This window comes from Carassius carassius, chromosome 11, assembly GCF_963082965.1.
Source record: "Carassius carassius chromosome 11, fCarCar2.1, whole genome shotgun sequence".
Taxonomy (NCBI): domain Eukaryota; kingdom Metazoa; phylum Chordata; class Actinopteri; order Cypriniformes; family Cyprinidae; genus Carassius; species Carassius carassius.
In genome coordinates, this window is record NC_081765.1 from 12,722,287 (window position 1) to 12,749,621 (window position 27,335).

Consider the following 27,335-nt stretch of genomic DNA (forward strand, 5'->3'; position numbering starts at 1 on the left):
TAATCAATCAATTAATACATATTGAATTATATTATAGGCTATCATGAATTCAATAGAATGCATATTTAATTTCGTTAATCGCATTGTGTAATAATAATTATATTGTAAGCTGTGTACACACGATGTTTAATAACTAACAGCAGATGAATACAGATGTTGAAACAAAGTATGTTATATTATATTATGCCAAAAGTGACTAAAATAAACTGTAAATAGCATGCTCACTGCTGAAGTAGTATCCCTAAGTTTAACATATCATTTTACAGAATTTGTTCCTGCTTCAGTACTCAAAAAAAACAAAACAAAAAACAATATTAATAATTCCATAAAAGATAAATACATGATTAGAAACTTAAATCATTAATTTTGAATTACTTCAATTTGGGCCACAAATGATATAAAGCTCAAAAAGATCAAAATTATATAAAGGATGCAATTTCTTATGACAATAGGAGGTTTAATTATCATTACAATACTCCACACAGACTAAAAGGTTCAGAAAAAGCAAGCGCTCAGCACAGAGGGTGTATGCAGGTTAATGTTAAGAATCCTCTAACATTTTGTCCTCATCAGCCTATTAAGCCCTACAGGTGTCCAGACTAGGGTTCTGTTCACCATCAAAAAGTATGATCTCACAGAGCAATAAAATGATTCACCATGTAACTCAAGGCACATGGAGATGTGGTTGAAGAGGCTAGTGTTGTGGTTCAGGTAAACTGTAAACTGTGAAGCTCAGTGTAAACCTCCAACCTCTTGGAGATCAAGAGTATAGTTAAACACATGAGCTGGTAAAAAGATCACAACCAATGTACTGTTCCTGAAACATGATTATTAACTGTGCCAGACACAATAACACCTGCTGTCATACATCACTCCCAGTGGCTTTCTTTGTGTATTTTTGTTTTGTGGCTAAACTGTCACGGTATCCTCTCACATTATTTAAGGACATCCTGCAAGTCTTTAGCTGTAAGCTTGAATGATTTCTCCTGTCTATTTGATTGATGCAGGGGTTTTATGTGAAGGAAGGAAAATTCTACTCCTTGTGGCACAGTCAATAACACTAATTAAAGATATGCTATCCTGGGCATATGACAGGACATGTTGTGCAGGAGACTCAGTTCAGGTTATTCACAAAAGCTGTGAGCTGTCGTCTTCCCTTTGTTTGTATTTTAGGACGGGTTTAACTAAGGTAGTCAGAGTTGCTGGGCTGACCAGGAGGGGTAATTGCTTGCTTGCAACCAAGGCAACAAGAAAACAGTTCTCAGTCGAGGAGCAGTGGAGAGCCTGGCAACTGCAAAGCTCAGTAAACACAGACATTCGTAACATGGGTCGAAATGATTCTGTAGCATGTAAAAGCAGCAGGAGGGGATGCTGAACTAACACTCAAATGCATTCTGAATTACAGAGAAATGGTCGCTGAGGAGAGGGGAGCTGGGCCACAAACTGAGGTACGAGAACAAACATGAGAACAAAAACGACTCTCAATAAGTTGTTATTGTAAAAAAAAATTTTTTTTACTTTTTTTCTGAAACCTAAATTACCTAAATGTTCAAAAAGGGAGGGGGGGGGGTCACTATAGAAGAGAAAAAAATGGATTTCCCAAAGAACCTTTCACTGATCAGTACTTAAAAGGACCATTTTTGTGTGTGTGTGTGAAGTTTTAATAATCAGAGGTACCTCTTCCATTATAAAGAACCTGAATAGAAAGTTTCCATAGATGTTAAAAGCTCTTTGTGGAACCACAGATGCCCATAAAGAATTTTAATTTTTAAGAGTGAGTTTTATGTTCGTTATTCAGATTAAAAATACATTTGATGTGATTTTAAAAACATGCTGTTCAGTACATGACAAGGACACTATCATGATAGGATTATCTTTTATAGCATTCATTCAGAGGAACATTATCAACTCCACAATGAATGATTTTGTCCTGTCATTGCTGAGTCGTGGGTATGGGCAAATTGTGCCAAATGAAGACGGTCATGACGGAAGACTGGAGGTCTGTTTTGAACCACAGGTAAATGTTTCTATGTCTATATAAGTCCAGTTTCAATGAGTCAAAGATAAAGTTTGATTTATTTGAATGCTCTTCCATACAGTCAACTGAAAAATGATATTTTCTTAACTAGGATTACTTCAACTGGAAATCCCAGCCTCCACTGCTGCGTCTTACCAGCAGTGGCCGTATTTTTGGAGGCCTGGAGCCTGCGCCTCCGAAAACCTACAGTACGAGGAGAGGGCCTCTTATTCTGTATTCAGAGGACCTTGCACTGGCATACCGATCTTGCCAGGTTAACAGGAAGAGAAAGGCTCTGAGCTGCCCGAAACAGGAAGCTGAGAAACAGCTGCACACACTGCAAGACCTGACTGGAGCTATTTTGGCTTTTGGCAAAAGGAAGGTACATCTAAGTAGAAGAATGAATTAAGAAAAAGTTATACACCAATTCTACATTATTACCCTTGTGAAAAAAGTACACTGACAGTACACTTTAAAAAGAGTACTTATTTTCAGATATAATACACTTTAAAAGAATATACTTACATGCAAACTGAATTTAATGTTTGCATGTTAATTGCAATCAAATTAAAATGTAGTATAGTTCAAATTTATATTAAATGCAATTAGCTGAACTTTAACGTGCTTTTTTCAACTAACATAAGTAGGATTCAGGTAATTTATATTATATTTATATATTGTTTTTGTATATATTGTTTAGTTTAAATCTGGTTAAATAAGCATTAAAAGTCAAATAAAATATTATGTAATTTTTACTGAAATCAAAAATTATACTCAAGTACTTTAAAATAAGTGTATTTCTTTAAAATATTACTTAAGAGTAATAAAAGTGAAACTTTAGGTAACATTTTAGATTAGAAAACGTTTGTTGTGATGCATATCACCAGCATATTGACTGTTAATTAGTACTAATAAAGCAAATATTACTGCATGACCATATTCTAGACCACTTAACCCTTTCCAATAAGCAGCAAATAGGGAGTTTATGAATATGTGTTCCCTAATCTAAAGTGTAAAACAAAAATTCATTACAAAGGTGCAATGTTCACTTTTTAATAGTGGAATGAAAAGTGTTAAACACTTCCATGCCTATGTTTCTAATGAACAATTAAGTGGCATTTAATGTCTTTAACATTATTTTATGCAAATACTGTTTTATTTTAAATAAATATTTAGTGGTTGTTCCACAAAAGAATGTTGTTCCTGTTGTTGTTTATGCAGAGGTCGAGAAGTTCTGGGAACATCATTCATTACTTGACTTAATGGTCAAGTTTAAATAACATTAGATATTGAAAAGACTGCTGAACAGAACAGTCATCTGATTAATGTATTAGTTAACATATACGTATGAGACCGAGTACTGCATGAAATGGTTCCTTATCTGTCAAATTTCTTCAGTTGAGAGCCCCGGATCAAATACAAATGAACCATTGTGCAGATCTGCCTAAAGTTGCCTCCTGATTGCCGCAGAGCAAGAGAGGTGGGACGTAAACTTGAGGGACAGACCAGTCCACAGTAAATCTTACAGAATTTTACTGCCCAGAAAAGCTGAAACTCAGGTTCAGGTCAGGGTGAAGGTATTAGTTACCGGCCCTGATTGCTGCACCTCTACTCTACTGGCCGGAGAGGTAACCCCATCTTGAAGGCAAATAGGGGAAATGTGGTGTGTTCATTTTACATTTCACTACCTGGGCCAGGCAGATAACACACACACACACACACACACACACACACGGTCAGTCCTCAAGGTGTCTTCAATTTCCACACATTCCAGGTCAATCAAACTGATGATTTACCCATAATGTGCCATTTGACCTCCGTGAGATGTGAGCTGCAAATCTTAATAAAGGTGTCCTGAGGGATTCTGCATAACCACACAGTCCATAATCTATCCAATTCCTGTCCAGCACAATCTGCTAATGCTCCACAGCCCTTGACTGTTCCCTCATTATATGCACATTAATCCATCCTCTCTCTGTTCCCCTGAAAATCATCTGTCGATGAGGAAAGAAATCAAAAGGATCATCGAATCAGGTGTGCATTTTGGATGAAAAAGAAAACTCCACTGTGGCTTTGTTTTTTTACAATGTCCAACTTCCATTATACAAACATAAACCCGCATGAACCATCCGATGAGAAACTGTCTGAATACTCTGTGATCAGCAGGAAAAGAGCAACTTCAATGACACCGAAAAATTGCTGCAGTATGTGACTGAGATGGCACCCTCTCGGGGCAAAAGGGGAATGATCCAGGTGATGAGAGCTGAATGCAGTAATCAGTGTGTTTACCTCATAGACGTGAGGGTTTGGACAGGGATTTGGAGGGGTTTCCAGGGAGAAGGGCCTTTGGTTGTGGGTGGCCCGTGTGAAGTCTTGATCTGTCACATTCAACTACAGCAGAATTTAAACAACACAGGTGTGCTCCAGGGACTCAAAAATGGCCACCATATCGTCAGCAGCGCAAGCTGAATTCAGACAAATAATGCTCATTATTACAGACATAACATCTGTATTATTAATAAAGCTCAATCTAAATATATATATAAAAAATAATAATAACATGGAAAAACTCAAAATCTAACAAAACTAAAATAAAAAAGTTCATTTAGTTTTTGATACTTAGTATTTTATAACTTCTGAAACCTTTACAATCCACCAGCTTTCAACATTTTTAAATGCCACGATTTTGGCAGCCCTAAAACACAAAAAGTAAAACAAAATAAAATGAAAAAAACAAATCAAGATTAGAGATAGAAAACCTATCTATAGAAAAACAGATAATATCCTGGCAGAAAACTTTACAGACAATTTTTTTAGCATGAGCACACAACAAATTGAAGTGCAAATTTTAAAATACACACCAAACCTTTTTTTTATATATTTTCATGGAGTGTATAGTAGTTTTTTTTTTTTTTTTTAGACTCTTTTAGGAACTGCTTTCAAAGCATTGGCACCTGGTTCCTCTTTATTATTGTTAAATGCTCAACCTAGGAGATCAAAACATGTCAGTTCTCTTATATTCTTTTCAATCTATCACAAGGTTTTGCATCCAAAAGAATTCCAGTGTGACTTCCAGCTCGGCATTCACGTTTTCGTATTCCGTTGGTGTTTAATACAAAGGGGAGGCCACGTGCAGAGAAATCCATCATGCTAATAAAGACAGATGAACTTGAAAATAACTGAACATTGTGTTTGAGCGGTTTCAAAAGAGATAGTCAAAGATAATGTGAAACATGTTTGGAGAGACCTGAAAAATCATAATGATGTAAAAAAATAAATAAAAATAAACCACGTGCTCTTTATATATGATTCTTTGTTTCCTTTTGTCAAAGGTTGGATCTCTTGCCGGTGTAACACACCCCTTGTTGCCAGATAAACATGTTACACAGAACATCAGCATGCATCACAGACCTGGAGAGAAAAACTATCATTCAAGCCAGGTTAAAGGTGAGACTCTCTAAACACTCTGGTCAATGTTTTATATATTTTAAAGGTATATAGAATAAAGGGCAAAAATGGTTTAACATTTATATAATTTTTAAGTACTTAAAAATGTACAATTTTAAAACAAACCAAACCAATCTGTCATCATTTACTCACCCTCATGTAACAGTAAAGGCATTAATAATATTACAAAAGATTTCTGTTTTTGGTAAATGCTGTTCTTTTGAACTTTCTATTTATTAAATAATCCTGAAAAAAAAGATCCAGGAGATCCAAGATCCCCCCAAAATCTTGGTTTCCACACAAAAATTAAGCAGCTGAAAAAGCGTTGATAATAAGAAATGTTTCTTGAGCAGCAAATCAGCATATTCGAATGATTTCTGAAGGATCGTATGACACTGAAACCTAGAGTAATGATGCTGAACATTCAGCTTTGCATCACAGGAGTAAATTTGATTTTAAAATATATTGCAATAATAAACAGTTGTTCTGAATTGCAATAATATTTCACATTATTACTGTTTTTACTGCATTTTTTTTTTCAAATAAACGCAGCTAGCTGAACAGCATTTCGTTCAAAAACCTTTTTAAATCTTACAGACCCCAAACATTTGTAAAGTACATTATATATCTAGCATAAAATGATATTTCTCATTGTTTTTCAGGAGAAAACACTAATCAGATCAGATACCAGCCACGTTTCCTCTGTTCCCCTCGGCCCAACAGGGCAGACCTGGGACCTCTACCACCCATATCGGATGGTTTGGTACATGTACAACTCCAGGAGAAAGCTCAGGCAGCATCAGGTACAGTTCATAAAACACAAATGACACAAACGATCAGATAAATGGTAACTATTCAAAAGCAGTTCTTGATTAGATCAACAAATCCTGTGCAGCACAGCAATGTCTGCGAACACAATGAACAAAACTCAAGATATATTACTGTGTTTGTGCCAGTGTTTAGTTCAAATCCATTCAGACGGTGAATGTTTACATATTTAAGAAACGCATATCAGATACCTGCCTCTGAATGCACTCTATTCATGCCGGGACTGAAAGCATTACATTTGGAAAATCCTTCCCATTGCCAAGAAGAAGTAAAAACTGATTCCTAAACCATTACAACCATAAGCAACTTCTTAAGCCTTTGCTCGCTGTGAAATTTGACACACAAAATAATGGTCGTGCCTAATGTCTATAATGATCTTGGTTCCAGATGAACAAATGACCTTTAAGCCCAAAGAACAGAAAGACCAGAAACCGAAAGAGAGAAAAAGACAAGTAAAGAGTCTCAGGATAGCGACTGACACATGCAGAGCTCACATGAGTCCGATTCCTGAGACAGAACCAGCACATCAGACTGAAGATCAAACAGTGACTCCAGCAACCAGAAAAAACACCTCTACAGTATGTTCATCTGGCTCTTTTCCTCTCTTTTCCAACAGTGACCTGAAATTCCCTCTAACCATTTAATTGACACTGTGCTTTTGGCATCATAAGACCAGACACTTGGAAAGGTCTGCTCATAAGTAAACATCTGACCTTTAGCAGCATCTGATTTCATTTTCTTGGTTAATCTCTGTCACTGATGTAATATACGGCTGTTTATTTGAAGAATTTGGCTTTTGAACCTTTACAATGAAAAACGTGGAGCAGAAATGCTAAGATGAAGTACACTTTTAAGTCCATGTGTTTTTCCAAACTATGTGACCATAACTTCAAAACTCAGCTAAAGAGCTTTTCATTATTTTGCTCTGACATATACCAGATACTCCCACATCTGATCCACCATCCCCAGGATCTAAGCGGCCGTGGGAAGCGCAGCCGGATGGAGAGTGGAGGTGGTGTTGGAGAGATGTGTGCTCTGAGGTCAGTGTACGTGGATTCGTCTTTGGAGTGCAGCCCACTCTCACGGGTCAACTACTACGGTGGACACATGGAGGGATCCCGCCAGAGTAAGACAAGAACTAAATCAGCATTTAGCGACCATTTAAAGTCCATAAAATCCATATATGACATCCAGATTCAAGCATGAAGTTATAAATCTGATGTTATGCAATCTGTGTTTGTCTTAGTGAGACACTGCGGAGGTGAAACTCACATGAGGAGAGTGAATATAGAAACAGATCCCAGCTTCACCGTTTTCCACTTACCACCCATTAACCAGAGTTCACTGGTCAACTCAAGCTCTGACATCACTTTACCAATGGTAAGAATTCAGTATTTGGCAATTACAATCCCAATAAAACATTTATCTCATTTTTCACTTTTAACCTCTGTGATGACAACATCTTGACAAGATTTGTCAAACATTTTCAAAATATTACTGAAGTATGCATTGTAAGAACACCTGGGGCTCTTCTTCATGCGCAAACCTCAAAATCACTAATATAAATAAACCTATAATTTTTATTTTTTATTTTTGTTCTCTCTGTTCTTTACGTTTCTGCATTTTAACATCTGCTCTAAAGTGATACTGCGGATATTGCTGACTCCTGCATGATAATCACTTGTCATGTTCTTCATTTGTAAATTAAATAGTGAAAAACTTTATTACAATTTATAAGAACAGTTTTCTATTTTAATGTCATTTATTTCTGTGATGCAAAGCTGAATTTTCCGCATCATTCTAATATGGTGATATTTCTTATTATCATCAAAGTTAAAAACAGTTATGCTGCTTAATATTTTTGTGGAAACTGTGATACTTTGAAAAAAAAGTTTTTTGATGAATAGGAAGTTCAAAAGAACAGCATTTATTTGCAGTAGAAATCTCTTGTAACATTTTAAATGTTACTTTCAATCAATCCTATGCATGTTTGTTGAATAAAAGTATTAATAGTTCAAGATAATTAATTATTTAAGTGTTTAATCATATGCATTACATCGTTTTAACCCCAAAACTTTTCAAAGATACAATGTAAATGCAGTGTTGGGGAGTAACTAGTTACATGTAATGGAGTTACTGTAATCAGTTACAGTTACTGAGAAAATAATGTGTTATTAAATTACAGTTGTGATGTTAAAAGGTTAAAGAATACAAAGGGGGTTACATCTAAATAAATGTCAATTAAAAAAATAAAATTAATGTATGTATTTAGCAGATGTTTTATGCATGTAATACTTTTGGAACTGTCTTTAAGAATCAAACAGAAATAAAAGAGAAAAAAAGCAGCTGTGAGAATTTACCAAAAAGGGACCTACACATACATCTCCCTGACATCAAAGTGGGAACTGCACATGAAAACCCCTCGGAGAGACGTATGCACAGCCAAGTGGTGCTGCTTTTCCCTGCACAAACAGAACAAACAGACACCCATCAGCCAGATGGTATGCAACATCACATTGCATACGATTACCTATAAATACAGCATAATGTGTTATTTCATCATGTCGCATTTAACTAACCATTCTTTCTTTATTGTGCCTCAGATGAACTCCGCAGAACCCCTGTAAAGGAGACTGAGCCATGTGGTGATTTGGAGCATGCAGTGGGGATAGACCAAAGAAAACAGGACCCTCTCTCTGACGGCAAGTGCAGGATTACAGAGATGGACCTTGGACATGTCATGTGGTCTGATGATCTAGAAAAAGGAGGTAATGATAGATGTATTTATCATTCAGGTTCAACACAGTATAGCTGCTTATTCACACATGACTCACAACATATTTGCTGAAAGAAATATGACAACTCATGATGGATGAGCTTTACAAAAACAATCCATCATAGCAAGATCATTTTTGTGATATGATCTTTTTGAATATAAACCTTTATGCCCAGTGCTGTACAACTGAAGCATTAACCAACAAACTCAAAAACTGGTGCTGGAATTCAATGAAATCTCAAAAACTTGTCAGAAGACAAAACAGATCTAATATTGCTGAAATACATATTGTAAAAACACCTGGGACTCCTATTCAAGCACAGAACTCAAAAGGACTCTCCCTGAAAGTCAACGGCAGTGCGGTATTGAAAACTGGTGAAGTGATGAAAAATACAAGAACACTGCCAAAACTCAGACTTGTACATGTAAATGTGTTACCAATGAGTCTGCAATCAAGTGATCCTCCTAGAATCTTATAATAAAATTCAAAAACACAATAATTCAAAACAATACTGTTTAATTGTACAATTTGCAGTAATTGTTTGATTAAAAATAATAATAATAATAAATATTATTATAATAGCGTTGAGGTGTACTGGTCTGTCTCACCTTATGGTGGATAAAGGTAAATGAAATTGATTGAAATTAACAAAATAACTAAATGCAAATTGTGAAATATTATTACATCCTAAATTAAGATTTCTACTTGAATATATTTTAAAATGTTATTTACTCCTGTGATGCAAAGCTTTTCAGCATCATTACTTCAGTCTTCAGTGTCACGTAATCCTTCAGAAATCATTCTAACATGCTGAATTGGTTAAAGAGATGTGCCATACAAACAAGTATACTCAGAATTTGTACTCTGCATTTAACCCATCCAAAGTGAACACACACCCAGAGCAGTGGGCATTATTTATGCCTCAGTGCCCAGGGAGCAGTTGGGGGTTCAGTGACTTGCTCAAGGGCTCCTCATTCATGGTATTGCCAGCCCGAGACTTGAACCCACAACCTTAGGGTTAGAAGTCAAACACTCTAACCACTAGGCCACGACTTTGCCCAAGAACTAGCTCTCCCCAGGGATTCGAACCCTGGTCATCCGCGTGACAGGCAGAGATACTTTCCACTATACTAACGAGGAAATGTAATTTCCTTGAGTGACAACTTATTTATTGACCCTTCTTTGGCCATCGCACAAATAATGTTTTGATTATTTGTAAATGTATGATTATTTATTTAGATAAAATTTAACAATAAGGTTCAACTGATTATAGTTAATGCATTAGGTATCGTGAACAATGAACAATATTTTTAAGGTTAATTTATAAAAAAAAAATACTATTGTTAATCCATGTTCATATATAATTACTAATGCTAATTTATAAAACTTAAAATGTTAAAAGTGCATTATTACATTTAGAAAAGGAATGCTGAAAAGTACTTAAATTAATAAAAAATGCTATAAAATACTGTGATACCTAATGCATTGACTAATATTAATATATTAAACTTTACTTTTGTCATGTTTTGTTTGTGTTTTTCAGTTTAGCGACTCTTATTTTGATATTACCCTTATTCCCTTCTCTGATTGAGCTTGATTATCACCATGGTTACTGATTATGTTTATCACCTGTGTCTTGTTTAGCTGCTCATTATCTCATCATTGTGTCTTTTGTTTCCTTGTGTTTTTTTTTTTGTCTGATCTTGTCAATATATAACTGTTGATTTGCATTGTTCCTGTGTTTCTCTTTTGCTCCCATTTAATAGTGTGCTTTCTTTTTTGCCCTTGTAAAAAATACCTCTTGCAAATAAACCTATCTTTGCCTGAACCATACTGTGACAAATTTAAAGTCCTACCAATTGCTCATTTTCTTTTTTCTTTTTTTTTAACCATCTAACTTTTCATTCTGCTGACCGCCTTTCTACTTCTCATTAGTTCACACATACCATCCTCAAACTTGCCTTAAGCTGTAAGCTCCAGGGCTGCAGTGGCTCATACAGTGAAGCAGTGCTAGCGTTGGTGGTAGAGCGCAGCCCCCCTCTGAGGGCCGAGCACCTCTTCATGTGTGGCTCAGCTTGTGCTTGGCTGCAGCTAAATGAAGTCTTTAGACAGGCAGAGCAGTGGGGAGTGAGAACGGGGTTGTGGGAGATCTCAGTGGCTGATATGGTAAATAACAACACAGAGGCTAAGGTTCAGTTTTCCTTTAGCGCTCAGGGACCCAGGCACAACGAGGCTCTACGAGAACGCTGCACTGCTGTAGATTCAACCTGAGCATTTCTGCAATCATTTCTTGTTCAGTTTGAGATTTTTGTTTAACTATTGCTAATGAATCCTTTACCTTTAATTCCCTTAGATCAACATCCCCCTCTTGGTCCACTGCCCCCCCTGGTGGGCCGGAGGGGTCCAGGTAAACAGAGCTCTATGGCGGTGTACAGACAGAACCTACATGACCCTGAAGAAACAACAGAAACACAAACAGGAATCACTAGAGGTTGTCTCCCTCTGGAGCTCAGAGGTAACAGTATGCTTCATAAAGGTCTTCCACTTGTTAAGTCTGACATCAAGTCTCTCTGTTTCTGGGTCCAAACATTCAATCATTTGCTAAAAGCAAACAACAACCCATGCTAATATACACTCACAGTGTGCTGTAATACTACACTTATCTCTCAACTGAAATCTTAGACAGTGATCCAGCTTTTATGCATCATTAAAATATTGTGACCCTGGAGACCATGTAAACCATGAGTTTTTAAAAGCTTAGCTTAAATGCACAATGCTGTATGAACAAATAGTGCTCATCGAGAAATAAATTATAAAATAAATAATACAACTATTTTATAGATTAAAAGATAATAGTAAAATGTAACAATACAAATATATATGTAGTATAAAGGATTGTTAAATATGATTTTTTTCAAAAGCTGTGCATATATATCAACTCTCGTTTTATTTAGATCCTTTTTTTTATTATAGGTTTCGGAATATACTCAAACATACAAAAACACATGTGTAAACAAGCCTATTAATACTGAGATCAGACTGCTGTTTATTATTTTGACTATGAACAATGTTTGACAACACATTTTTGTCAAATGTTTTCCTTGTGCAATCTATGCCACTATGTCAATGTTACTATGTATGTCAGTGTTTCTAATGCAATGACATTCATGTGTTTTTACATGCTTTATTACATCTTGGATCCCCTGTATGTAGAGCACAGTCTGCTTTTTCCTTTTTTAGTCTCACAGTTTGAATCTCTGTGTTTGTCAGAATGGCAGGGAGGCCAAGCGGTGGGCACCCTAATAATGGGTCCTGATGGTGAAATCATACGCTTGTCTCTCTGGGATCCCGCAGTTGACACTGAGGACCACCCAATAATGGGTGATGTCACACAAGGTCACGGTAATCCAGGCTTTACTTGGTTTTATATTATGCTCAACCAAATAAACACAGAACATAGAAATGTCTATACTGGCTTTTGCTCGAAGGGCTCTAAAGGAAAAGAAAAAAAAACATTAAAATGTTCACAAGACATTATTCTCAACGACATGTGTTATTAGAGTTATTATGTTGTAAATGTAACTTCTTGTCAGGGGACACTGTGTTGCATTACAAGTACAGAGTAGGTGATGGGTGAAAGTTCAAAATTAAATAAAGGGAAACCCAGCAGACAAAACAAAAATAGAGATCATAGGAGGTCTATAACAGACAGAGATGATGTTAACATGAAGAATTTACCTCTTTGTTTCTAGTTCTTAAGGTTGTGACTTCTGAGGGAGATCTGAAACAGCCTTGGACAGCCTTTACACAGGACCACGACACAGATGAAGGTTAGCGTTTCCTATCCAAAGTACAGGAAGAATTTAATCTGGAGTGTTTTTTATTAAATATGGTTCATAATTTGCATATACATATTACATAAAATAATAGTTGTAATAATACAGTTGTGTTTTATATTTGTGTGTTATACACAACCTTTCAAAAGTCTGTGGTCCGTAAGATTTTTTTTTTTTTTTTTTAAAGAAGTCTCTTATGACCACAAAGGATGCATTTATTTATCAATCTATCTATCTATCTATCTGTCTGTCTGTCTGTGTGTGTGTGTGTGTGTGTGTGTGTGTGTGTTCATGTGTGCTCTAACGAGTAAAATACAAGTAAAAATAGTACAGTAAATGGAACACAAGCATGCACATAAAGCATACGGTTTCCCCTCCCGCTCTCATGCTGGCTGCTCTACATCTGGTAGTGGTTTGCAGCAGTGAGGTATCCCGGACAGGGACCCCCCCTCCCCCCCCAGGCTAATCCCGGCCCAGGAGTCTGTGTGACTGACAGATGCTGTGTTTTCTCAAGCCGACCTCTGGAGCTGCTCTGTTTCCTTTATCCTGTCACTGGTCAGAAACTCAACCCCCACTGACCCGCCTAAACCCACCGAACCCCCTCCTCCATGTCCATTAGCTCGCCAAGCAAGCGCTCTCTTCATTTGCCCCTTTACTGCTTTCCAGGCCCCTTCAGAAACAGACACTTTCTAAATAAAGACTCTTTGAGCAAATGGCTATCATCTCAGAGGTTACATCCCCGTACCATGATATATATCAAAGTACCACAGCATAACCATCTGATGCTGTCATTGTACTATGATACCATTAGAGTAGTATTTTGTTGTTTATATTTACAACACATTCTAGTAGATCCCCTAGTGATTTATTTGAGTTAAAGCTAAGTTTTAGAAACCAAACAGCTAGATGTGTGTTACAACGGGTCATTTAACCATTAACAGACGTTTGTGCTGCAGTAGCTTTATGTTAACCTAAAACTAAATGCCAATACGTGTGTCCTTGCGCTTATTCTGGGATGTTTTATGCTTGTCTGTCTGGACACTGACAAAGTGCTAACAAGTTGGTTGCTGAAAATAGCAAGGAGTGTTCAGAGGTGCCACATTGCATTCTGGGGTGTCTGGAATGCTTTGGACGGGTGGCGTTCATTACAGATAGACCCACCGCCAGCTGAAGAGAAGGAATTAAAGCAGTGGAAACAGGAAGTGGGGATATTTCCCCTTCTCTGTGAAGCTAAAAAGATTTCTTTTTGAAATGTATTATTTTGAATTGAGGTTGATATCAAAGCAAAACCATTCTGTTCCTACAATAACATAATAACAGATAAAAAATACTGTTTATATGTCCTATACGTTAAATGTACTATATATATCACTGCCCTCACTGGACATTCAAATTGCATGACTTTTAAAACATTTAAAACTCACTGGCATGACAACATGTACTTGTTCCTATTACCAGGACCTGATCATAATTTTGTCATCTCGTACAAATTATTATGGCTAATAGGCCAGGTTGAAAACATCAGATTCTTGATGCATAAACATTACGTAAATGGTCATTGAAATATATGATTTCCATTCACTTATATGGATTTATATATATATATATATATATATATATATATATATATAAAGAGCGATGTAATGAACCAAACAATAATTTTAACTCTAATTTCTATTTAATATATTTTCATTAAATATGCCACTCTCAGTAATAAGAGTTTAGGTTTCAGATTACTCCTACTCCAACTTAATTAATAAAGCACATACAGTAGGGAAAATATTTATCTGATCCCCTTCTTTGCCCACTTACAAAGAAATGAAGGGTCTGTAATTTTTATGTTAGGTTTATTTTTACAAATAGAGTCAGAATACCAACCAAAAAATCCAGAAAAAAATACATTATATAAAATTGAATTAAAACAATTAGAAATTGATTTGCATTTCAGTGAGTAAAATAAGTGATACCCAAGCAAAACATGACTTAGTACTTGGTGCAAAAAACCTTGTTAGCAAGCACAGAGGTAAGACATTTTAGTGGGCAAACTTGCAAAATCAGCAGGGGATCAAATAAATATTTTCCCCACTGTAATAAAACAACAAAGTTAACCACAGTGAGATACAATGAAATCAATTAATACCCAAAAACATCAATACACACCATACAAGACTAACCCAGACGGGTAACTACGTACAACTGCAATCATCCCTGATCAAAAGCTAATGTAAAGAAACATGTTTTTAACTGTTTTCTTAAATTCATTCAGAGATTATAATTGTCTCAAATACACAGGTAAACTATTCCATAGCCTTGGGGCAGCTACCGCAAAAGTGTGGTCACCTCTGGACTTTTAATTTTGATCAAGGAACACGCTGGAGATTATGTGCATTAGATCGTAATGATCTCTTTGACTCAAGAACATGAATTAGATAAGCAATGTATGGAGGGGCTGTAGCACGTAAGGATTTAAAAACAGAATAAACTGAGTAAGATTAAAATCTTAAAATTAATTCTTCAAGGTACTGGTAACCAATGCAATGATCTCAAAACAGAGGTAATGTGCTCATATTTCCGAGTACCTGTCAGTAGTCTTGTGGCTGCATTCTGGACCATTTGTAAACTGTCCAAAAGTTTTGTTTGAGTATTATAGTAAAGTAAAGTACAATAATCTAATTGAAAAAATAAATCTTCTCCAAGTTTATATGCACTAAGAAAGGCTTTATCTTAGCAATCATTCTCAATTGATAAAAAAAATAGCAACAATTTCATAATTCGAACAATTTTACCAATTTCACTTCAATATAAATTTTAACGCAGTTACAGATCACAACCAGATTTTTTACTTGATGTTTCCTAAAAGGGCACCCAGGTTTAATCCAGCCATATCACTAATTTCAGAGGGACCAATTATAATCACCTTTGTTTTCGATTCAATAAGTTTCAAAAAGTTTGCAGTCATCCATGACTTCACCTCATCTACACAGGCCAACAAATGCCCCAGGGTACTGGAAGAGTTTGGGTTCAAATACAAATCCAATTGAGTGTCATCGGCATAAGAATGAAACTACACAACATATTTATCCAAAATCAATGGTAGCATATAAAGAGAAAAGAAAAAGGGTGCTAAGATCTAACCTTGTGGGATACCACATTATATGGGTGCCGAGGCCGATACATACTCTCCCATACGGACCAAAAAACTCCTATTTTGGAAGTATGACTTTATCCATCTTAGGGCATATCCATGACTATGATGGTCAACCATGTCAAAAATTGCTGTCAGATCCAGGAGAAGTACAGTAAAATTACCATTGTTGGTCGCAAGAAAAATATCATTAAAACCTCTCAGCAAGGCTGAATCTGTACTTTGATGTTTTTTAAAACCCAACTGAAACACTTCACAGATCTCATTTGCATCAATAAATGACTGAGGTTGAATGAGAATGCTCTTCTAAATAATTTTAACCATGAATGGAAGTTTCGAGATCTAAAATTAGCTAACACACTCTTATCCAAGTTAGATTTCTTCATAAGGGTTGAACCACAGCATGTTTACAAGAATCAGGCACAACCCCTGAAAACAAACTCTTATTAATTATGGACCTTATAAATGGGTCGACTGAAATGAAAACTTTAAGTCTTTAATTTAAGTATAATATCCGCAAGGATTGAAAGAGAGATCGGCTCAAAATCAGAGAAAGTAACACCAGATACAGATTGCTTAACAACAGTATACGGACAATGACTAATGTTATTATGTACATCTAAAATTTGATTAACTTTTAGATGAAAAAGTTAAAAAGGAATCACATACTGTAAATCAGTAGACAGGTCTCCCACCACCTCTAATCCAGAAGTTGATTACTTATGTTAGACAGTTTTATTTTCACTGCAAAAATGTATGTCTATTTGGTTGTGAGTAAGACATTCTAAACAACCTATAATGTATATTTACTTTATCACCAAAAAAAAACAACATAAATTTGGTTTAAAACAATAAAAAATATTTTGCCAAATGAAATGAATGACAATTATTCCTCTTTAAAAACTTGCAGTGAAAAGTCTGGCAAATGCATTTTATTTTTTCCTTTTATTCTAAAAGGATACTGAATGATTTTTAGCAATGCAATGTAAGGGCACAAATGGCATTTACAGTCCATATTTTCCTAGTGTCTTGTAAGTCATCATTAAACATGGTCTCACATGGATATATATATATATATATATATGTGGAAATGATATGCAGATCAGGTTGTAGCAAAACAGATGTAGTTATTTTGGAGTGAAAATGGGGTGGGGATGCAAATATGCGCAATCTTCCAGTGCCCAAGATCTTTTGAGCAAAGTAATGAGATACATCAATTAAACTGTTATTTAACAGTGAAGAGGTGTGGCTAACTACTAGTTATAATAGTGAAGTAAATAACAAGATGAGATGTTTTATATTATATTTTATATATGAAATATAAGCACACATCCAGTTAAAAACAATCTAGTGACCTACATTCCGTTTTCAACATCGCCTGTTTAGACAGAAGTTCAGCTGGGGCTCTGAAAGAAACAGAAAAAGAAGTGAGACAGAGACAAAAATCAAGAAAAAGACAGAAGGAGAAAGCAAGCAGAAGAGCAGTCCTGTTGCTTTTCGGCAGGATTTGTGACATGCAGGATGAATAATTGCAGTGGATGTGTGTGTAAGATCAGAGGGCGTGGAAGGTGAGTGGGGTGTGAAGAGACAGAGCAGAGGTCTCACTCACAGCAAGAATGTGGAACAAAATGCAGACCTTCTCTCCTGAGGATGGGGTCACCGCTGCGTTCACACAGCCTTATGTGAGGTTTTTTCCATCCCCCCTCAGTTACACTCGCTCCCTCTTACTGTCTATCTCCTCTACACACCCGTTTCTTTGCCTCATTGACATCAAAGCAGAGCTGGAACCCATTAAAGCAGACAGACTTGCTGAAAAATAAACCATCACCGGCTGGTGCAGGGGTGCAAAACAACTGGCCGCTCTTTGTCCAGACTACTGGCCAGTTGAGCAGGCTGTGATCCAGCGAGAGGCACAAAGAAAAACACTGCAAATCCTACAGCAGGACACTTAACATGCTTGCTCTCTCATGGTTTAATGCAGAAGACAAGAAATCTGGCATGCAAAAGTGTGTCAGTAAAATACATTGTACAAATGGCAAACTGAGAATCAAACCACAAATCAAACCACACTGTAACTTCAGAACTATTTTCTCAGACAAAAAGATGGACCAGATCTGACTGAGAAATTACAAGACACATAAACATACTATTATAAATAAATTTAGTATGGTAAGCTGAACTGCTGTCATGTGCTGTTGAGGTTTTTGTTGATCATGCTTGGGACAGGCCTAAGTTTCTTGTGCCCCCTGGTGGAATGCAGCACTTTTCTATGAGGTTAATTCACCTGATTAGTGGCTATGCAAACAAACTAAACTTCCACCTTAAGGCAGCCCAGTGCGTGCCACCATGAAGTGGTAATTACCAGTGGGAGATTTACCAGCCGTGACTTTGCAAATAGTGTCTCAAAATAAAGGTTTATGGCAGAAGCCAATTGGTACTGATCATAATAAGCTGACTGTGAATGTTGATGGTACAATTCAGTTAGACAATTTGTGTACACTTAATGAAGAACTTGATTTAGCAGTCTTATTTGTGACCAAACTAACACAAGACAAAAAATACAGATAAAAAGGTAAGTTAAACTCCTAATATGCACTGTTTACTCGTTATTTTGTTGCACTAGTACTAAAATATGTATGTAGTGTCTCTGTCAATAAGTCAAATTATCCAACAATTTATCATCTAATTCTAAAGAAGTCTCTTATGCTCAACATGGCTGAATTTATTTGACCAAAATGTAATATTGAGAAATGTATTCCTTCAATTTAAAATGAACTACCTTATATTTTAATATATTTTGAATATATAAATTTTCAGCAGCAATTAATCCAGTTTTCCTCCAAACATTTAAACAGTAGGGTATATTTGAACGCATTCATTAACTCCTTTAATAGTCATGCAGAAACATGTTATGTCTGTTTGCAGAGGAAGACACCACAAGTAATACAGAAGAAACTACTTCAAACACAGAACGGCTTGACTCTAGTCATGAGGTATGACCTCAACCTTTCCATCCACTTGAGTGTAAGAGACACTTTTATAATCTAGCATGCAATACTTCACAGTGAGAGAGAGAAGGAATTAACTATGACCTTAAGTTCAGTGCACCCACCTCAACATGTCAAGGTCAGATAAAATCCCTTTTAATCAAAGCCTGTTCTGTTCCCAAATTAATGATATTTCTATTATGCAGACAAATTCAGCATTACTTTGCTCTCAGTTAATATACTTTTATGTGTGGAGCACAGAATTTGTTGATCAGTAGTTGTTATTAATCAAGCAACAATTTAGGTGCAATCTGTTGTTACATTAACTTTGTCTTCAAGGACACCGCTAAGTGCTTTTTTGGCACCAGAGAAGTTTTCCGTCCCTGTGATCCTTGACTTTATGCAGAGTTATGGCAAAAACACAAGAACTTTGCACCGTAAACATTTTGTTTAGGGTTTTGATCCTTAACTTCAGCTTCTTTTGCCAGAAAGCATTGATGATCTATGAGCTTCAATTCTACAGGGTAATTGGTTTTGTGAAAATCACTAAATATTTGCATGGTGCTATTTTCTATAGAAGTTTAAGGTCAATAAAACTGCAGAGAAAATGAATGGCAAGAAGAGGCAGCATCCATTAGGTTCCCACAATAAAAAAGTTCAGAAGAGGGAGGTGAGCTTTCTGAACATGATAACATCAGATTGATGATGACCTCTGGGAAATTTCAGGATACATTTTTTGGTGTAAATCATATGCTGCTTTCGGTAGGTGTTTAAGATCAGCTCTCATGAAGAAACAAATGTAGAGGAAGAGGAGGAACAGTTGGATGATGAGGAAGAGGAAGAAGAAGAGGAGGAGGAGGAGGAGGAGGAGGAAGAAGAGGAAGAACAGGAGGAGGTGGATGAGGAAGAGGAGGATGAGGATGAGAACGAGGAAAATGGCTCTGACAATAAACCTGTTAATAATGCACAGGTCAGTTTAATTTAACATCATGATGTCCTTCCAAACCTGTATGACTTTCTCTCTTTTAAAATGTCCTCTGCATTACACATTCCACTACAGTAAGTTCAGTGTCCAGAATCAACAAATCACGGCAATAACAAACACAGGATCTATTTTTCTATCATATTTGTGAATCTTTTCTGTAGGTGTTAAGGGTGAAAGCTCATGCACAAAAGAACAACGCAGAGGACGATTTCAGCTCTGACTGTCAGATAATACAGAAAGAAAGAGTGAGTCTTCCTCGTTTACCATACTATTATGAGATTTGTTATAACACTGTAACAGTTCACGGAGGCTTCCAGCCTAACTGATTATGAGGAGAGACACTGTTTTTTGCAGGCGATTCAGCTCAGATCACATGCAGAGCAGACTAAAGCAAAGGGGAAGAAAATTCATTTAGGTGCTGACAATCAAATGATCCAGGACGAACAGGTGAGTCCTCCTCTTTTACCTGTATTATGCTATTATAAGATTGGTGACCTTCAACCGCTGCAACGAAGAAGTCTTAATAATCTCTGAGGCCTAAAAAAATCTTCAGAACACATATCAGGTGCTGTTTTCTGTAGGTTTATAAGGTCAGATCTCGTGCAAAGCAGACTAATGCCAAGAAGGATGATTGTTTAGGCGCTGACAGTGAAATCATCCAGGAGGAAAAGGTGAGTCTTCCTCTCTTAACTGTTTGCAGCTTTAGTACACTATTATTAGATCAGTCACCTTCAACCTCTGCAGCCAGAAAGTGTCAATCTGTGAAGCCCAAACCATGTTCAGACCAGCTGACCTAAGATCTACAGATTCAGGGGGAAATCACAATGAAGATGCTGTTTTGTCTAGGTGTTTAAGGTCAGATCGCGTGCAAAGCAGACTAAAGCCAAGAGGAAGGAGGATTGCTTCGGCTCTGACAGTGAAATAATTCAGGATGAACAGGTATTTCCTTCACTGGTATAACATGTAGCATACCATTATAAGTTATCCATTACCGCCCGCCTGGCTTAATCTGAGTCTTATCCTGTCTCTCTCAAGATCTATTTACCTGAGGAGAGATTAGAGGAAATGAGCAGCTCCACGACTCACCAGCTCAACAAAACCGGTAACCTGAGTTACAGCTCTGCACAGCAACATAAAGACTAATGCTGATATCTGATCTGATATCTAAGCTCTGCCCTACATTTTCCAATTTAAGTCGAAGAAGATGTTGAATCCCTTAGCTCCAAAATCCTTGAAAGTTTTACCTAAACTATAAATAATTGTGATTCTGCCCACAGGAGAGGAGGCCACTGGGGTGAAAAGAAACCGAAAAGTAAAGGCGACATCTTTACAGCCGGAAACAAAGGTGACACGGGGGTCAAGGAAGTCCAAAGGTGCTGCGCCTGCTATCAGCCCTAAATCAACACATTTCTCTCCCAGAGCACATTCACCGGAGTCTTTGTCTCCTGAAGGACAGGCAGAAATCCCGACAGGATTACCAACGGAGGCAGAGTGAGTCTCAGTCACATGTAATATTGTGCTCTTGTTTTTGTGTTTATAAAATCTGTCCTGATGCGCAGGACTGGTAAGTATGATTGATACGCTTGTGTATTTGAATTCGAAAAGCCAAATGACAATACATTCCCTGAATATTCCCAGCATGCACATATAACCCCTCTATCCAAATAAATGATGCATAAGGGATTGCATTATTTGGAAAAAGTTTATATTATTGTGCAAAATTGTGGCCCGGTCAGAGAGAAACGGTAACAAAATACTGCTTTAGTTAACTAGCAGTTATAGTTTATAATTTTATTTTATCAGAGAGAGGGATAGAGGGTTTTTAATAATAAATATGACTCAGTGCTCTATGTAATTTCTGGCCAGTAAATCCCCTGACGTCCTTTTAATTTCCCCAAACTCCTCCCTCTCAATTCATCAGCCTGCTTGCGTTCCCGTTGTGTTTTGGTGTAAACAAAGCAGGTTGTGACTACAGGCCAGAGGTCAGACAGAGGTCAAACAGCCTGGCTCCAAGGTTTTTGGGACTCATTAATATCCTGTCTAATAATTGTTTGCATTCCTCTCTTGTCACTCCATCTGTCCCAATCTCCGGCACACTTTGATTGTAGCTCAGATTTCAGCCTGAACGCTTCTCAAGGCCTTGTGAGGGGTGAGAAAGCCGAGTGGAGATTAGGATATCGCTCCACATCTGAGCTCATATCAGTAAATCGCTCTCACTCCGTCTGGGCTGTATCTTTAACTTCTCATTTTCCGTCAGTCTCCTCCAAATGATTCCCCTTAACATATATGATATCCATTGCTGTTCATTTTGACAGAAAAGGTCATTCTGATAACACAGTTGGAAGAGAATACGCAGAACATATGCTGGTGGAGGAAGTGAAGAAAAATAAAAAGTCTAATAAGCACACAAGCAAGCAGAGTGTTCAAATTCATGAAGACATTGAGACCCGGAATACCAGTGTTCCTGATGATCCCAATCCTACTTCAAAGAAAGTGAGTTACATACTAGTCCACATGCTCATATTGATTTTATATGCCTTATATTTGTTATAATATGCTCTCAATCTGCAGAAGAAAAAGAAAACAGGAAAACAGAAAAAAGAAGAGACTAAAGAAGAAAAGGAAGAGCCTACAAAAAAAGCCCAGAATTTGACAGTTAAAGTTAAAAAGAAAAAGGGTCAACCAGCATTTGTTGTAGGTGAGTTTATGTTCAGATAAGCTAGTGAGCTCTCTCCATCAGCAGCATGAATATTTTACATTTATATCATAAAAAATTCATATGCAACACTTAAAAGTGTTAAGATAATTGTTTAAAATTGTTTCAAACAGTTCTTTTTTTTGTTTAGTTTTTTTGTTTTTTACTGCTCAAAAGTTTTAAGTTTTTCTTTTAAGAATTTAACACTTTTATTCAGAAAGGATGCATTAAATTGATCAAAGGTGACAGTAAAGAAATGTTATAAAATAATTACATTTAAAATGTTTTACTTAATGTTCACACAAACATATTAATATTAATAATAATATAATAATATAATATATATATATAATTTTTATTATTATAAATAATTCTTGAGCAGAAAATCAGCATATTAGAATGATGGTATCATGTGACTCTGAAGACTGGAGTAATAATGCTGAAAATTCAGCTTTGATCACAGGAATAACATTTTAAAATATATTCAAATAGAAAACAGTTAATTTAAAACGTAATAACATTTCACAGTATCCTGTTTTTACTGTATTCTTGATCAAATAAATGCTGCCTTGGTGAGATGTGTTTTAAAAACATTTAAAAATCATGCTAACCCCATATTTTTGAACAGTACTATTCATTTTTCTTAAATAGAGTATTGCACTGCGCTTTAAAAGAGAGCTGCCTAAAAAAAAAAAAAATAAATAAAAAAGATTATTATTATTTTTTAATCAGAAAATAAAATTAAGAAAATCCCATTTTAATGCCTCTGTTTTAGGAAAGCCTCGGCCACAGGATGTTGAACCGATGGCATATCCAGTGGATGAGCCTGAGAGACTGATGCCCCATGAGAGAGAGGTGACGACTCACGACTCAGAGGATGAACTAGAAAACACTGAGAACACACCAGAACAAACCTACACTGACTCTGAAGATGACAGAGACGCTGATACAGACCCAGAGAGTACAGACACACATGAAGCACACAAAGTCTCTCCCAGATCAGTTTACAGCACTCACAGATCACAGCACTCACTCATTACAGCTCGTTCAGATGCCAGCATTCACAGACTCTCACAGAGCTCCATCAGAACCCCCTCAATGGGCATGGCGTCCCACTGCGGCCCATGCAGCCCAGCACCCCTGTCTCTCATCTGCCTGCCTCCTCAGTCAGCAACACCTCCTGCCTCAGACCTTACTGAATCTGAGCCAGACAATCATGTGAGTAGTTCTATTTAACAGCCAGCCTATAGTTTCCTATAGGGATTTAAATAACAAAAAAAGACTTTAAGAATTATGAACCATAAACCAAACCAGCCAGCTATGAGCCGAATCACAACATTACAATAATCTGAAAATCAGACAAAAAGACAACACAAAACAAGACTTTCTGTGTACTTTCCGGTTTGATTTAAATATGTTGATAACATATATACTGTATAAACAATATATTTTAAGTTTACAGTCAAGTATACATCTATAGAAATATTAAAACAGTTCTAGGATGTAGGATGAATGACGGACCAAGTCATGTCACGCGGTTTATTTGAATATCAAAAATCTTGTGCGTGTGTGCTTAAGTAATGATAAAGACTGCTAAAACAAGCACCTGTCATGTTTCTGTCATATTCATAACCAAACATGTCAAACTGATTTTAGGTTAAAAGCAACGAGGTTCCAACTAACCAAACCGACAAAAAAGCTGCAGCACTGGCTGAAAAGGCAGAGCACCGTCGTCTGGAGGTGGAGAAGAAACGGAAGGAGAGAGAGGAGGAAAAGAAGAGACAGCAAGAAAAGGAGGTGACAGAAGAGAGGATGAGGCTGGAACTGGAAGAAGAACAAAGGAAAAGAGCAGAGGAAGCGAGGTACAACATGTAACTGCTTTTTGGAAACAATAACGAAATACAATATGCCGCAGATATTGACAAAAAAAAAAACTATCACTGTCACATTTGCAGGTTACAGAAGATCAGAGAAGAAGATGAGAGACAAAGAAGACAGGAGGAAGAGATGGAGAGACAGAGGAGAGAGCGGGCAGAGAAGGACAGAGAAAGAAGACGACAGGAGGAGAAGAGGAGGCTGCAGGAACGGCTCCAGAGAGAAAGACAGGAAGAGGAGAAACGGCAGGCTGGTAAATACCTGTGCAGTCATGGTTTCTGATTGGTCGAGGCCCTTATCACGTGACAGTCTTGATATCTCTTGGACTGAATCATACACCGACTGATTTGGCTGTGTATGACTACAATGGAACGTATTACAGGATCTGAATCAAGATTATGACTAACTTCCAAACCCTAGCAAGTTAGACAGCTGCTTTTCAAGGGCTGATTCGCACAGAACATGTTTTGTGTTTAAGTAAAAAAAAAATAATAATATATATATATATATATATATATATATATATATATATATAATAATATAAAATACACGAGGCACAGGGCAGTGAAAAAAAAGGTTTAAAGATGCATTTTTTTTTTAAGTTTAACTTTTTTTTTGAAAACCATGTCATGTACAGCATGTTACAAATGATGTGCGATGGTCAAACACATCAGTCTATTGCATGTTTACATAAAAGAAGATGGAAAAGCAGTGCATTGCAATGCAAAAACCATAAGTGAACAAAGATTTTTTTTTATTTTTTTACTTTCAAAAGTAAACTTTTTTCAACTTGAGTGTCATGTTTTTAGAATAATGTGTCAAGGGTTATATATATATATATATATATATATATATATATATATATATATATATATATATATATATATTATTGTTTTTTTTTTTTTGCATGCAGAAGTGAGTGCAATAGTGTCTTTCTAGAGCATGTTTACATAGAGAACAATGCAAAAACGAACTCTGTGTGAATGGCCCCACAAGGCTGTATTCTCACCAGCACAGAAACAAATAAGCATATGATTTGGAACAATCTAAAGCTACTCAGTGTTATCTAAATAGACTTGAAAGCTGATTTCAATTAAGTTTGATGTTAGCATGTTGCTAAGCTAACAATGCAATTAACCTAAAAATACATTTTTTACATTTTTATGTAAAAAATACATCAAAACACAAAATATAATATCAAAAAATACATTACTAATAATAATCCTAATTTATACTCATTTAAATCAATATTTTAAATTTCATGAATGATGATTTATTTATAATGAGCATTTTTTTTTTCGGTCTTGTGTCCTTCACTTGTACATGAAGTCAGTGGAGACCTTATGGAGTCCTACTGATCATTTTATGATTCAAGAGGGTGCTCACAAGGGCTTTACGGCCACTTTGTGCCCTTGATGCCAAGAGTGCAGACTATTACCCAACAGTCAATGCAGCATTACATCACCTAAGTGTGTGTCTGATGGAGGACCACACAGATTATACACCCTACAATATGAAATATCCTACAACCTTTATAAATAAGTTGAATGAATGACTGTCCCCGTTTTCAGCTCAGCTGGAACGTCGGCGTTTGGAAGAGGAAGCTCGGAAGGAGGAGGAGCTCAGGAAGCTGTCAGAGATGGAGGAGGCTGAGAGACTGGAGTACCTGCGTAGACAGCAGGAGGAGGAGGAGGAGAGGAGGAAAGCTGCTGAGGAGAGGAGGAGGAGGGAGGAGGAAGCAGCGATGCATGCTGAAGAACAGGCCAGACTGCAGGCTGAACTGTTTGTCAGGTATGTCACAGCTGCAACACACATCTCATCTCAGCTCAGGTTCAGTCATCAACTTGGGTTCCTACATGTGAAGCTGTAGGTTGGTGTTACTTGCTGTAAGTTACTTGCAGAGGAACATTGTCTTGTGCTTCAGCTCTGCTATTCTGTGCGAATTAATTTGATGATGGATGATAGAAGTATGAAATGATGATTTAGGTTAAATGTGATTTAGGCTAAGACAAAAACACAGTTTGGAAGAATAATTTGCCTACAGTTTTACCACTGAAACATAATTGTGCTGGAGTGCTTTTGTGAAGTCTAGTGTTTTTCTCTCAATGACAGGCAGAGGGCAGCACTGGAGCAGCACTTAAAGTTTCAGAGGGGTCTTTTTGTGGAGGCTGAAGGCCTGGAGCAGACACAGGATATATCTCGGCCCTGGATTTTCTCTTATTTCGCCCTGTTGAAGCTGCTTGGCTTGGATGACGCTGCATCTGAGGACACACTCAAAGATGTGCTGTAATTCCTTCATTTGATTTCATGCAGGAAATTCTCACACCCAGCGCTTACAACTAGTATTTTGAGTTATGTGTAATTTTCTAAGTAGGTGAACAATCTGTGTCACGTGTGAATCAGTTAAAATGCTGGATCGCTAACATATTCTCAGATGTCTAACTCTGTCATGTCAACATATCAGCACTTTTGAATTCTAGACCTGAAAAAGTAATGTAAAATAATAAAATATTAAAACACCATGGGCATTTTCATAAAGAATATATATTTTTCTACATATGTCAAGCGCTAAAACTCATTCAAATGTTGTGGACAATGAATGAGTGGGAGACAAATGAGGGTTGAGAACCACTGGCATAGAGTGAGCAGCGCCCTCTACTGTCCACATCAGGATATCTTTAGTCACAAGATGACACATTTCAGGTATATACTCTTATTATTATTATTATTATTATTCAAGTTA

General features: G+C 36.7%; 1 protein-coding gene across 1 annotated transcript; it reads left to right on the forward strand.

The window, feature by feature from the left end:
* The first annotated feature begins 1,250 nt into the window (after positions 1-1,250).
* Positions 1,251-27,206, forward strand: LOC132152584 (capping protein inhibiting regulator of actin dynamics). Its single transcript, XM_059561335.1, has 29 exons — positions 1,251-1,448; positions 1,884-2,017; positions 2,130-2,399; positions 5,350-5,464; positions 6,127-6,267; positions 6,680-6,870; positions 7,232-7,418; positions 7,539-7,672; positions 8,607-8,793; positions 8,896-9,060; positions 11,423-11,584; positions 12,340-12,471; positions 12,822-12,899; positions 18,976-19,043; positions 19,615-19,707; positions 19,804-20,007; positions 20,184-20,267; positions 20,377-20,469; positions 20,604-20,693; positions 20,869-20,961; positions 21,058-21,124; positions 21,300-21,513; positions 22,338-22,515; positions 22,594-22,720; positions 23,493-23,935; positions 24,374-24,579; positions 24,673-24,845; positions 26,164-26,383; positions 26,705-27,206. Exons 2-29 carry the CDS (start codon positions 1,916-1,918, stop codon positions 26,880-26,882), a joined length of 4,395 nt encoding a protein of 1,464 aa, XP_059417318.1. The 5' UTR covers positions 1,251-1,448; positions 1,884-1,915; the 3' UTR covers positions 26,883-27,206.
* Positions 27,207-27,335: the final 129 nt, after the last annotated feature.